A 15,035-nucleotide genomic window follows, 5' to 3' on the forward strand; every position below is an offset into this window, starting at 1 on the left:
GACATTCCCTTTCCTGTACCTAAATTCTTCCTTTCATCGACCTTAGCCGAATACTTTCCATTTTCAAACTTTTTTCAAAGTGTTTTCTTTTTGTTTTTCTTGATTTTCATTTCTTGCTGTTTTGTTTTTCACCTTTTTCTCGCTTTTGACCTAAAAGGGGAGTGATTATGTTGTCTCTATAGCTAGGATTACGGGACCCCTCTTGAGTTTGGAGAGGCCTTATTGGAAAAAGGAGACTCACCCTTTCCCACAGTGCTGATTCCAAAAAGATTCCTGCTAAGTGATTGTTGCAGGACTCAAAGCAAGAATCCCCCCCACTAAATACCTGGAAAATCAAGAGGGGAGTGCACTCTAAAAGAGACTGACTCCTCGCAGCCCACACCTACCTTTCAGCTGACCTGAGTTGCTTATCCACAACCTGCTTCACAAGGAACCTAGACTGCCCCATGGATCCAACAGATCTTGTTTTGAAATGAGAGCAAAGAAACTGAGTGGGGAAAAAATATCTTGTGACAAAGGGGGAATTGCTCCCCTAGCCTTGGACCATCAGTGACATTTCAGCTGTCTTGAGTCTATGTCCTCGAAAAATAGTCTGTGAACTTCTGACATGATAGGTGGCCATTTTAAAATTAAAATTAAAAAATAAAATGATGTCCCCCTAGCCATTCTTAAAAAAGTTGGATCATATTATCACAACTTGTTTCTAGTGAGCCAGGTCTGCGGTCCCTCTTGCGAGACCACAGCCCTGGCCCACCTATCAGGAAGATCTTCCTGTGATGTTCTCAGACATCCGAAGGACTATGTAACATTCTAGAGACCATTCTGAGATGCTGGTTTGATGCCAATTGTCGTCATCTTGTCCAAGAGGAAACATTGCTATTTCCTTTGACAACAAGTGGAAAAAAGCACCACATTGGGAGAAGTAGGAGTTCTGAGAGGGTGAAACAGAATCTCAATGCACATTTTCTAAGGGAATGGCACAGTCAGGAGAGCCAAATCTGTGAAGGCCATCCAGAGCAACTGCACTGGAGGAGAAGGCAGATATGTAGTGATTTGGTGAGTCAGAAGAATGGCATGAAGGAAGCAAGGGCTCAGATGTCTGGGATTTTTTCATCCATCGATGTCACACACCATGATCAGTACAACATAGTGGGGCAAGTTATAGGTCAGAGACTGAACCATAATTTTCCTATTTTCAGTGGCTTTTAGGTTTTGTTTTGTAACCATAACAGCGTTCTAACTGTATTTTGTATAGAGAATTTCAGACGTTTTTAAAGCAAACATTATGGTGTTATAAGCAACCTAAGCATAACTTCACTTTGATATTTGACTTTTTTATTGACTATATATATTTATTCCATGGCAATAAAAAGAAATATGGCCCAATAGCCCAATTGTGCAACAGTACTAATAACCATGCATTCACACATTTATCACTACCGTGCAATAGTCAAATTTGAGTTTATTACCACAGAAACCTGACATGCGAACCAGATGCATTCTACACGGTGTGAAGTTTGTGCTGTATTTGTGACTCTTACTTTTCGGAAGCCTATCTACGTTTTGTGAATCTGGCAAAATATAGAGATAAAAAAGGATGACATTTCCTTAAATAACAGCATATGTCAACATACATTTGTAGTATAAGGCTAATATTTACCTGTGGTTTCATCTTATGTTATATTTGGCTGTATAATTTGCTGAAATATGTCATTCATGAAAGTATGCATGCAGATTTATCAGTTAAATAAATGTGTACATATACAATTTGATAACTTCATTTATTCACAAAAAACTAACTAGATATGGTTAAATACTACTGAGACAGGTATAAATGCAGACTTAAATGTTTTTAAAAAAAACATAAAACAGGGCTCTGATCATTGACCTTATAGGAATGCCTATTTTCTGTTCTGACTCCATGCGTGCGTAGATGCTGTGGTAGGGAAATATGCAAAAACAACAGTTGATGGACAGAATGCAGAACAATGTCATGCATTCACCCCAGTACAGAGATCTGGGCCTAAATCCATCGTTTTTTTGCTCACCATGCCATTCCAGTTTGAACCCAGCCATATGCAAATCAGTCTTGACCCTGTGCCTCATGGGAACAGTCCAGCCCGAACTGCCAAGCCAGGTCCTCCCTGGACTGGAAACAAGCATCCTAGGACCGGTTTCGGGGTTTCACCCCTCTTCAGCCAGGATAGCTTGATTCCAGTGGCATGGAGAGCACGGGACCCATGTCTGGGCATACCCGTCCTACTCGGGGTGACAAATGCAAAAACAACAGTTGATGGACAAAATGAAGAACAATGTCATACATTCACCCCAGTACAGAGATCTGGGCCTAAATCCATTGTTTTCTCCTTTGGTATCGCGTGGTAGGGAAATATAGCGAACTGCTGCTCTACTGAACTTAACTACCTGCTGTACAGGATCTAAGCTACTTGTTATCTACTTGAATAAACCTACTTAAACTACATCCTACAAGCGTGGACTACGTTACTATAGACTTGCTCGAAAGTACCGAAAAACACTACAGGGATCGGTCCTCAAAGCGCATCGATCCTCACATAAAAGGCATTTGTCTGCTTCTGTCAGGGTTTACAAAACTCTGAGGACCGATCCTGTCCTTACAGTGTGGGTTAAACATGCCGGCACACACACAACACACTCACACTATTTGGTGTATCTCGTTATAGTGTTTTTTTGTTTGTCTTATTGCACCTTGAAGCTGTCAGTTGATGGTTTTCTGTCGTTTATTATAAATAAAACATGCGAAATCCATGCACTTTCTATCACCCAACTGCTGCGCCCTCTCAGTACAAGTTAACATATAAAACACAACTGTGTTGATATTTAATCTAACTATACAACGGTTTTGCATCTCATGGCGATTTTATGAAAAAATGTTGAGGTTTCACTGCATCATCACCGGGGTGGGTGTAATAAGGCAGGGAAGAGACATAAAGAAGGAAACGGACAAGTGGAGCAAATAAAAGAGGAATGACTGCAAGAAAGGTATATTATGAGTTGGTGAAGGAAAAAAAATGAAGGAGTTGTAAGATTCCTGACATGACTGAAAAGAGGGCTTCTAGAAACATGAAGGAGAAAAGGTGGTGTGAACAAATAAATGAGTAGTAAAGAAAAGGCAAACAAAATAGATCTCATATTGGTGCAGAGGATAAAAAGAAAAGAAAAACCAGGCTGTGGAATTTAGAGAGGAGAACTTGTGGTAAAACCAAGACAGAGGACAAGAAGACACAACTTTAGAGGAGAAATCATGATTTTAAAAAAGTAACCAAAGTTGTCTTTACCTACGCTGCACCTCCTACAACCCTTAGTGTCGGGGATCTTACTGGATATTGGATTTTTCCTGTAGAGACACAAACATTTACATTCAGACAAATCTACAGAATATATGACAGTGCTTCACCAGCAGCATTTCAAGGTCCCGTAAAACATCAACAAGAGATAAAGGGTCTACAGCATGGGTACTCGCAAACTTTTGCCCAGGGGCCACAAAGTATTGTTTGTGTTGTGACTGAGGGCCGCACTGATGCCAGCAGGGTGGCGGTAGGGGCCTGGATTATTCTGGGTTTGTGTAAGGAGGTCTAAATAATTGTTTAATAAACGGGCACTCATTTATTTGCAGGTTAACTAAAGTTAAGTGGTATAGGACACCACTGTAGTTACTTCATAACTTCATTTAACCTGCAAATTAATGCCTGCCAGTTTTTTTAAAAACATTCTGAATATTAATATCAGCAAGTAAAAGCAGCCCTGCTGCTATTCACCAGTAGGGCCGCATGTACAGGTCAAGAGGGTCTCACTGAGTATCACTGGTCTAAGGTGAAGAGCATCAGTGACGGTCGATATCCTGTCTGGACTTCTGTGTACATTTCTGGAGACCACTAGTTCAGGAGTATGACAAAGTAGAAAGATTGTGGAGGGGAAATATTAGAATAATCCTATGTAAGCCGCACAAGGGGAAATCTACGGACCCTCTAAGGAAGGGGGGTTATTCTTTAACCCATGCAGAAGGAATCTGTGCCACAATTTTCAGATCACCAATGACTTTCTAAGCAGGTCCCATTTAGAATCTGAATTTAAAAGGGACTCGTTTACAAGGTCAGCGCTTGTCCTGATAATCAAGCATGAATTCTTGTTTTGTAAATTTAGTCCCTGGGCATAACTTGAAAACCTGGCGTCATTCCTGCCCCCAAAGACCAACATTGGACATCTCTGTTCTAGCCATCCCCGCAGTGGAAACAAGAGGCTGCAATAGTCTTTGGGGCAGGCGGGGCCATCATAACTATGGGTGTGGTTCCCCAGTAATTCCCAATTTTTTAGGGAATTATTCATGGACCAACTTGTGATTCTTAGATATCACCCCTCCACCACATCCTGGAATAAGCAATATCTGCAGCCCAAGGCATCAATAACTCAGGAGTGGTAAGGGCACACAACTGGATAATTTCCCAGCACATTCATACAGGCCCCCGTGAAATAAGATGACTACAGACTGACTTTACATTTAATTCAGTGCTGAAAAATTATAATAGTCTTCGGTTATTTTAACATGAAAAAATTAGACTGTGAACAAATTGAAATACTGATTCACTAATTTTTCTCTCATTATCAATGCCAGTGTGTTTGGTGAACTCTGTTTCTTTAGCACATTATTCCAAAAAAAGCTCTCCAAGGATCATTGAAGATGAATATGCTTGGTTGGGACGTTGCATCCTGTATGGTTTTAATGATGTTTGGGGAACACTTTTAGTACAACTTACAAAATCAAGCTAGATAACTGAGAGCAGATGAAACAAACAAACAAACTGTACTGTGGTAAGACTATCATTACTGGCAGCATAATCACACATCTGATTTCTGCACACGTGAAAGACAATCGGATTCAAAACGCCATTTTCAGCCTTAGACATGTGTTAGTGACCGAAAATGGCTGCGATTTACCTGGCTGGATATTTATAAAAGGATGACCAACAACTCCACACAATTGCACAGGTGTAAATCCTACACATGTGGTGGGAAATGGGTGTTACAAAGGGTGGTTAGCCATGTGAATTTGTGAATGACTCCAAACTGCTTGTGTTGAAGAATTGCACAAGCAAAGGCTGGAGTGAATCCTTTTCCAGGATAAGTAAAAAAACCGAACACATAAAAATTTGGCAGGGTTTAGGAGAAGTGATTTATTTGCAGGGAATTCTTTTTCCCTGTAGAGAAGCCCACACTCTTAAAGAAATCTGTACATTGTGAATAATTTTGCAATGGGAAAATGGCTACACCTGAAAGTCACATTCATTTTCTAGAAGTATGCTTGAAAACCTCCTGTGCCTGTCATAAATTTACAGGCATACCCCCAGAAGCCGTTCTAAATTGCAAAACAAGTGTCAACATACATTCATTCAATGAGTGATGTAAATCCTTGCATGTATTTTAAACTTTTTTTTAGAACTAGGCCAAATGATTTAGTAGTCAATGAGTGTTGAGTTCTATTTTATTGCTTTGTTATTGTGAGGAAAGTGGTGTAATATATGATGTTATTGGGGGCCCTCACTGTGTAATACACTCACAATACCGTCTCTTGGGTTAAGTTAGGTTCGTTTGTTAAACCTTAGCTCTACCCTCGGTAGCAGTGGCTTGGAGCAGTCAGGCTTAAACAAAGGAATAATTATGAAGCATTTAGAAGTACTAAGACAATGATATAGGAAAGTCACACAACATGAAAGAAATCCAATACCAATTTACAAAAATAGACCTTATTTTATGAAGTTTTAGACAGCAAAACAAAAACAATCAACTCGAGGGTTCCGGATATAAAGATTTTTTAGGTAAAACACAAATCACAGTTGTTAACTACTGTGCTTAGCGGAAACTTTGGATAATGTGTAAAACGTTTGAAGAATTGTTTTCAGGTAATCCTGCTCACTTTGAGTGACCAAATGCGTCAAGGGGGGCCTGTATGGAGTTGTAGGACAGTTACCTTGTCACCAAAGCAGTCTCCAGTCTAGTGCCAGGTTCCAAGGGAGAACCACCATAGACTTCAAAAGAGTGGTCCTGATGCAAGGAATACATGATGCTGAAGATACTGTAGTATGCTGAGGATGCTGTGTGGTCGACAGGGTGCTTCCTGGGACTACTCCTCAGTCCACGGTATTGGAGGGGCATCTTTGGCCGCAAGGGTTGATGACCCTCAAAGTCCTGGTGAGTCCAGCAAAAGTCCAGTTGTACTGAAGTACATGTTCTCTTGTCACAACAATATCAGCAGTTACCTTTAGCGTGGGCTAGTGTCCTCCTTGGGCTACCAAACTGCACTCTGATGACTCTCTTAGACCCAGCAGATTCAGGTGCAACTTCTGAGCATTGGCACTTGGTCTCTCATTCTGCACGTTGGCAGTCAGTGGATTATGGTTACTGACTTGCCAAAGCAGGTTTCTTCAGCTTTTGTGGCCCTGGAGAGGTGAACTCTTGGAGTTCACCTCTCCTGTTTGGGGCTTGAGAGAGACTTTTCCTCGAGTCAGGCACCATAGGCAAATTCATTTCTTTGCTAGCCCAAGGATCAGCACGTGCAGTCTATTCTTTGGTGCAGCCTCTCTTGCCAAGTCCAGGGAACAGCAGGGCTGTACTTCTTAACTACTCTCTCCAGTCCAGACATGATCTGAGGTCCATGTGCCAGTGGTGCCATATTTATACAGAGGAAGTGGCAGTTACTAACATTATGGACTACCAGTGCTGATAATGACTTCCTACGAAGTGTGTCAACTAGCAATCCCAGAATTCAATACTCAGCCCACTCCCAAGGTGGCAAGACCCCTCTCTCGGTTTGTGGAGCTTGGTAACCCACCCTAGAGGTGTGCCTACCTGAGGGCTACATGCCCATGAAAAAAATGGTTTGGCAACCATTTTCCCCTCTGTGTTCCCAATGCCAATATGTCTACCAGGACAAAAGAGTAACCTCTCTAGTGTGTGTTCACAACTTGCCCTTCAACTGCAGCTTTCCCTTTAAAGCTCACCTTTTGGGCTCACACCCTGTGTGGCTTCCTGGCAGGGAGAGGTAACACCTATTCCAATGGCAAGCTTCTATTATTTCCTTTCCTGGGAGACGTTTACACCTCTCCTCAGGAGGGCAGAAAGCTGTCTTGTGGCCAGTATATGTGAATTGCCTCTGGAAAACTTGGGCAACAGGGTGGAAACTTTCTAAAGATGCTTTTCACTTGAAAGTTAATATAATTCTACTTGGGCATCAACTTGGATTTAATGTAACGATTATTTTGATACCTTGAAGTATCAACTTTAGTAGTCCTATTCAGCTGTTAGCACAGCTGAGTTGTCAGCGTGTAACTCTGGTCTACTAGCCTATCCACAGAAAAAATGACAATTTGTTTTTTTTTGCTGTTAGGACACATAAAAATACATGTCCTGCTTTTCAATATACAACACCCTGACTTAGAACTCAACAGGCCTGCGGTGCTGTAGGGGTGACTTATATATATATTAAAAGGGGAGGTCTGGACTTTGTCATTAATTTAAATAGCAAAGTTGAGTAAGCAGTTTAAAACTGCCCTACTAGTCTGCAGTGGCAGACTGGGAGTCATGTTTTACTTTGTCACACTCATGGTGGCACAATAGGTGTTGCAGCTCTTAAGGGACACCTTAACTTACATGCCCTGTTTACTCCTGGTACAATACACTTGGGACGTATAAGTAAGTTAATTTATGCCAATTTGGTACAAGCCAATCCAAAATATATGTTTAGGGGCTTTAGCACTGATACTGAGGTCTGATTAGCAGGCCTCAGTGCACTCTAAAAGTCAGAAAACCAGCAGCATCAGTCCAAAACGTTTGAGGTGATCTTGGAAAAAGAGGCATTTCCGTGCAAATAGCTCATGTGCAGCTGCAATGGCATGATGTATGGTGAAGACTATCTCACCACATATAAGTGTTGTGTACACCAGAAGGAGTATGTGTGTGGAACATGTGCTGAGATTGTTGTGCATGTATTCTGTTTAGTTGTGAGTAGAACGCTGTATGTGTGATGATTGTCAGTTTTCTGTTTAGTTGTGAGTAGAACGCTGTGTGTGTGATGTTTGTCAGTTGGTGGCTGGTTTGCAAATGAGTCTGCTGACATTCAGGATGACTTACCAGAACTGAGACAGTTCAGCCCAAGAGACTGTAGAACTTAAAATATTGTGACATTTTTACACACGAGAGCCAAGAGAAGCACAGAATTTCTCGTGTTAATTCAACATGCCAGAGTTTTCCCAGTCCTCCTTCTGTAGCGTGGCTCATTCTCCAATTCAGATTCAACTCCTTAGGTTGATATCTCTTTCTCGAGGTTGCCTTTCCTATACTTTTCTGTTAACGGTTGAATGTGCTGTATGTGCATCTGTGATAGGCAATGAAACCCTGTTGCCTCTACAGTTAGTTCCAGGGTTGTACATGAAGAACACAATGCCTCTGTTTTCCTTTCTTTCGGTGCTCGTTAGGAGACACTTCATTTTAGCTAGACAAAACCAAATGAGGTGCTCTGTGCCTCTACTACAGTTTGAAATGGACAGTAATGTATTATATAAATGGCTTCTGTGCTAAAGCTCTATGAGAGGAGCATTTCCATGCTGGGTATTATCACGGGACCGCTGCAGACTGTGACTGAGATGCAGCCCTGCAGACTCTGACTTCCAACCTGCTATGGAAGATAACCTTTGCATTGCGACCAGCTTCCTGACATTTGAGACCAAGGCATGGGGGTTAAGCTATCCCAATTGATCTGGCAGAATAATGCTACTGCCACGCTCTCTTTAGTATAGCGACAAATACAGATAGGAGTAGGCAAACATTAGCAACAATTAACATGGTTTAATTGTTCATATTGTTTACTATTCTAACAATGCTGATTATAACTAACAAGTATCATCTTTCTAATAATTGCAGCTCACGCTTTTTATTCAAGAATACACTCATTTCAATAAATATCTGAAAATGCATTGCCGTATCTTTCTTGTATTTACCTTTAGTGTGCAAGAGTGACCAAACGAAATGGTAGATCTGTTTCACGGATTCCTTGGGAATCAGAGTGTCATGTTCGAGGTTGCCAACAACATCTGTTACCCTAGTTGGTTTAGGGGTTAGACGTGGTACTGTGAGCTAGCCAACCACCCACCAACACTCAATTATGGTATAAATGGACTAAGTTCCAATACTGTGACGTTTGTATCAGTCCTGCTATATTTGTACGAACAGTATACCACTCCCTGCTCATCTGGAAGAATGAGACCCCCCAAGAAGGTGCCACTTGGCGCATGCCTGAAAGTCTGATAACAGTCTAATTATCACAATATAATATTCTGCATGCAGTCCAGGATTCTCTGTGTTGCTAGGTATGTTAAGTGATGAGGGACATAGTATCTGCAAGACTAATTAAGAGAGACATGAATTATTGGGCCCCATTGCTCTGACAGACTTTAGAGCTATACTTTTCAAGATCAAGTAAGTCTGAGTAGCTTTAATATCCAGATACCAGTGACTTAAAGGGATTTAAATGAGAAGTGGCAAAGTAGCAAACAAGTGTTGAACCTGAATGGGAATGTGTGAGGAAAATTCTTATGGAGTTTGCCCATGCGTATTAGGAGATTACCAGTTGGCCAGCTGGTCGACGTCTAAAGTGTTTTTTATCCAAGGGGGTTGTATATAAGACTCAATATTCCAATTTACTTTAGGAGAGTCAAAGGGATAGAATTCCAAGTAGTAGGAGTAGTTTTTGGTTTTGGCAATTATTTTAACCAGTTCAAATTGAAAGACGTGTTCGAAGCTAGTCCAGGTGTTTTTGGCTTTTAATGGAGTGCTATACCTCTGATCCTAGGGCGTGATGGAGAGTGGAATATATTTCACCTTCTCTACAAAAAAGTTAGTGAGCTCTTCTCATCTTTCGTTAGAAATGTTGCACATGTTTTCTGATTTACGACTGTCTTGCATCACAATTTCAAAGAGTTGCTTTTACAGCAGTTTACTTGCTTGATCTCTTTTGTGTAATAGATGGGGAGAGTTTCCTTTAAATCTCATTTTTTGTATATTTATTCCTTTCAGCTATGAGATGAGTTAGGTTCTCATAAGAGGGATTTGATGTCAAATGTCTTCAAAGGCCCTACGTATTTTCCTGCAGGCATTCAGTTCTTTTGAAAACCAATGTGCTGATCTGCTAACTTTCTGTCTATTAAGTATTTTGGGGCAAATGTGTCTATGGTCCCTACCAAGCTTTTACTCGATTAAAGTTAAGTCCATTGACCTTTTGCTATACAAGAATATCTTGTACCATCTGTGCCTCTTCTGAAGAAATAATGTCAGAACCCAAGTTCCTCAAATCACTCAAAAATTGTTTAGATCTTCTGCACTGCTCAGTCATGAGCATTTGTGAGAAATGGAGATGGAAAAGGAGGAATAAGCGATTGGACCAGTTGTACTAAATTGGAATATTAGTCTTGATCCTACTTTGTTTTGCTATAGGCAGGTCTAGGGTTGCACATTTTGTGTGGGTGGGAGTTGTGCAAAGTTGATCGAGACTATTGTTAAATAAAAATGCAGGTAGTAGAGATGCGGAGTATTCTCTCCGTCCCCCCATTCAGATTAAAGTCTTCAAGTAAGATGTTGTTGTTTAAATTGAACGACTTAGAGATGAGTTCAATATACTGTTCCTTAACTCCTTCAGCGCTCATGACGGAACCACGCCGTCATGAGCCACGGTTGCCGTGTGCTCATGATGGAGCGGTTCCGTCATGCCGCGGCCGTTGGCGGCCGCTCCGCCCACGCGGCGCTGTTTCCCCGCCTGTGCGGGGGGACAATGCAACTGGGCGGAGTCATGACGGAACCACTCCGTCATGAGCACAGCTCAACCGTGGCTCATGACGGACTGGCTCCGTCATGAGCACAGCGCCACCGCGCTGCCCCCCCACACCCCCCAGCGCTGTGGCGGAATTCCCCCCGCAGCGAAGGGGTTAAAGTCTTTACTGTCTTTAGAGGATGGTAGATGATATACAGCATAACAGGATCGGGGTCAGTCATTACAATTGCTGTTGAGAGGCTCTGAAATGTGGAGAACTGGTCATTGATCTGAAGTCTCTCACATCTAATGCTGATTTGACAAATCACTGCTAACCCCAACTATTTTCTCAGTTTTAGGCAGGAGGATGATAGAGTATTCCAAAAGGCATGTATATCCACAACTGGTTGAGGTGATTCATTCAGCTAGGTCTCAGTCAAGAAGACACAATCTATTTTTTTGAAGTAATTAAGTCTATAGTTCCAATGCTGTATTTATCTATCAATCTCCATTTATTCATCAGGCCTGTGAGGGTGAGGTCTATGGTGTTACCGAAAGGGCTAGTTAGTGTTTTTATTTCAATCAAAATTAACATAGTTATTTGTTTAATTGTGCTCATAATGAAGGGGTTGGTGTGGGCTTCTTGAGAGATGTTCCTACTTGAGGTTGATTGAAATTCTGTGATTAGGCTTTCAATATGCTTTTTAGAAAGATACTTTAAGGTTCTCTTAGATCTTTGTTCTCTGTTGCTGCAAGGCCTAGGTTCATGGCAGAGCACTCTTTTGTGCTGTTTTGTTCCTTATGTGTGCAACTTCATACGTGTTTTCAATTGAGGGGCAGCCTGGGAGTTCTCAGTGTCAATAGGCCAATTAATGAGTGAAATAGTGTCTCTAACTTTCATACCTAGCACCTCCTGCTAGGTAGACAGAGTGCCCCATGCTATCACTAGAGGCTCAGTAGTGTCTGTACCTGGGCAGTAGCCGATGTGTGGAGATGTGAACCATGGACCGATGCTCCTTCTTCGCCTGCTCATACAGGCCCAGGAGGCTGTGACAATGCAGCTGAGATGCTTTCCCTGGACAAAAAAAGAGAGAACAATAACAAAGGGTGAGTAGCATAACACCTGGCTAAACAATTGGGGATCATAAATGCAAAAGACTCTTTCTTCACAAAGAAAACGTTTCATATTTATCCCCTTGCAACCTCTCTCTCAGTTGTGAGGCTACTAAATTGTTTTGTGGGACTACCAGTAAGTTTTTTACTCAGAAGTCACAGGTTAGCCTTCCTTTGTATCCCTTCTGAGCCAATTACCTCCTCCCAGCTTCTATTGTTTCTTTAGGCTTACATTTGCAAACCTTGCCTGTGTCCCCCTTTTGGAGGCTTTGCCTGTCTCCTTGCTGTTCTTTTAGCAAGTGTTCTCTGACAGAGGCTCTTGTGCTTTGCTGCCTATGTGTATTTACATCACTTTCCTCTGAAGCCCTTTTGTCAGTGTTGTTTGGGCGGTCCAAACTCCAGTATTTGTGCTCCTTAAAGAAGTTTCATAGAAGGAGACTACTTTCTGGTCACTAACCTTTATTCCACAGCTCCTACTTCTCTTTGTATGCTCTTTCTCCATTCTCTTACCTTCAGTCCTCTGTCATTGCTATCACTCTGTATCATACAGTGCTTAATTTGAGCTGCTAGTTGCCGGTGGGGACCAGCTCTTTATTTTTCCTTATTGTTCATTTCCTGAGAGCGAGAGATATGATAAACACACAAAGAGAAAATGAGGAGAAAGAGAAAGCCTGCCAAATCATAGCCAAGGGAACAAGCATTTGAAATGCAATAGGTCTCGCATTTGCAAAAGTTTAAGCTATTGGCATTGTTCATGACAATGCCTTTTTTAATCTATTTTATAAAACAAACACATAAATAAATGCCATTATCATTTACAAAGCCAATAGCTAGTGTTGCATTATTATTAGCAATGCCAACTGCTCACACTTTTATAGTGCGAGACCTATTGCATTGCAAATGCTTGTTCCTGTTTACGTCCAGTTGCTCTTTTGTGCAAGTAGTGATTCTGGGAGAATGTAGCTGAGCAAGTTTCTCTCGCCCTTATTTCTGTGAGGATGCTGTAGAAACGCACGTTATTTGCCGGGGTTAATTGCTGGCGGGGCTGTGGAGTGAGCTGCAGGAAGCATTCACCCCAATAAAGTGAAGCCAAATATCAGAAATCCAAAGACTGGTTAAGGGGTCCCTCCTGGACAGATCTGCAATCAGTCCGCGTGTTTCAAACAGCAAAGTCCAACAACAGATGATGCTTTGCAACCGCAACAGAAGACATGAAGGGAATAAACATTTAAAATACATTCTGCCTTGTTCATATTTTATAACAACACCTTGAGGCTTTAAAACGAATTACTTAGGTGGAAAGAACCGAGCAAATAAATTCCAGTACATTAAAAAATTGCAATTGAAACTTCACGGGGATATGCCTCTCACTTTGGGAAGGAAGTGAGTTTGTTTAAAAGAGATCATTTGACACAAAATCTTTGCGGGGTCACGAGTAAATCGCCTTTGGGATAACCAGATGTCTTTTTAAGTATTCAATTTTACGGCAATGGCCTTTTATGTATGAATAAATTAGTTTTTGTTAATTATATCATGAGGCTTGCGTGGGTTTTAGTTGCAGTTAAAGTGCACAGCGAGAAACTCGGAGCACCAAATGCGTGGCCCTAAGTGAGTTTAGTTAGACGAAGGCTGCTGATGCTCGAGATGATTGTAACTGAGAAAGGAGGACGCGTGTGACAGGAGGCAATAGACTGCTGTAAAGTGAAAGCAAATTTGTGTGCGCGCTTGGCGGGGGCGGGGGAGCGCATTCCAGGCGGGGGAGCGGACCCTTTGAAGTACGATGCCAAACGGATTGCATGGCGGCACGATGCACGTGATTGTGCGCGTGCTCGCCATGCAATCCACTTTTGGGAGCACTTTTAAATGCCCCTTACTAGAGTCTCGCATAGCAATTGCGTAAACGCAATAGCTAGGCGAGACCTAAAAAGCAGAAATCTCCAGGAGTTGGATAAAGGGGAAGGGGTTTTTGATAGTGAATTATAGAAAAATTACGTGGATTGGAGGCTACCCAGCCTCAGAATCGGTCTGCTAGGTTTGTAGGTGTCTAGGCTGGGAAGTTAATTAAGAAATAATTAACAATTAATTATTAATTGTCAATTAATTATATAATTGATTTTATAAATATGTTAATCATGGAATACTTATTTTTTAAACTATATTTGAGGTGCGGGCTGTTAGGTTTGTAGTGGTAAAGGGTGGTAAGTTAATTAATAATTGAATAACAATTATGTATTAATTGATACTTCATTTCTTTATTGAATAGTAATTATGTAAATTGATTAATGTTTTTATATTTGTTATTTCATATATATTTTATGTCAATTGATCATTTTCATATTAAGAGTTTAATGTTTTTTCTAAATTTGTGGTGTTACATATAAATGTGATGTGTTTGAAGTGAAATACTTTCTCTACTCTTATTTAGACTGCAGTAGGAATAGTAAAATTACCTTCTTTGCAAGTCAACATTTTCCCTCCCGTTGCACAGACTGGAGTGGGAATAGTAACGCTCACCCCTCCACATTCCAACGCTTTCCCTACTCTTTCACAGACTGGAGTGGGAATAGTAAATTTTACCCCTCCAAACTCCAACAATTTCCCTACTGTTTCACTGTTTGGAGTCTAAATAGTATATTTTACCCCTCTGAAATCCAACACTTTTTCTACTGTTGCAGAGACTGTAGTGTGAATAGTAATTTTTACCCCTTCAAAGTCCAACACATTCCTTACTGTTGCATTAGTACATTTCACCCCTCCACAATCCAACACATTTCTGAATGTTGCACAGACTAGAGTGGAAATAGTAAATTTTACCCTACCAAAATCCAACACTTTTCTACTGCTGCACTGACTGGAGTGGTAATGGTAAATTTGACCCCTCCAAAGTCCAACGCTTTCCCTACTTTTGCACAGATTGGAGTGAGAATAGTAACTTTTACCCCTCCTAAGTCTAAGGCTTCCCCTAGAGCTGCGCTCTTTGGAGTGGGAATAGCATATTTTATCCCTCAAAAACCAATGCTTTCCCTACTGTTGCACAGACTGGAGTGGGAATAGTATGTATAAATATTTCCATATTAATATATTTAAA

General features: G+C 41.2%; 1 protein-coding gene across 2 annotated transcripts in view; it reads right to left on the reverse strand.

Annotated features, from left to right (window-relative positions):
- LOC146798005 (mitogen-activated protein kinase kinase kinase kinase 5-like) overlaps nt 1-15,035 on the reverse strand; it is a 581,883-nt gene that overhangs the window by 108,560 nt on the left and 458,288 nt on the right. For both annotated transcript variants that reach the window (XM_085625240.1, XM_085625239.1), the window contains 2 exons: nt 11,804-11,909; nt 3,318-3,376 (listed from right to left, as the gene is read on the reverse strand). In XM_085625240.1, the coding sequence (XP_085481366.1) occupies nt 3,318-3,376; nt 11,804-11,909 (165 nt within the window). The remainder of the gene's footprint in view (nt 1-3,317; nt 3,377-11,803; nt 11,910-15,035) is intronic.

This window comes from Triturus cristatus, chromosome 9 (assembly GCF_964204655.1).
Source record: "Triturus cristatus chromosome 9, aTriCri1.1, whole genome shotgun sequence".
NCBI lineage: Eukaryota > Metazoa > Chordata > Amphibia > Caudata > Salamandridae > Triturus > Triturus cristatus.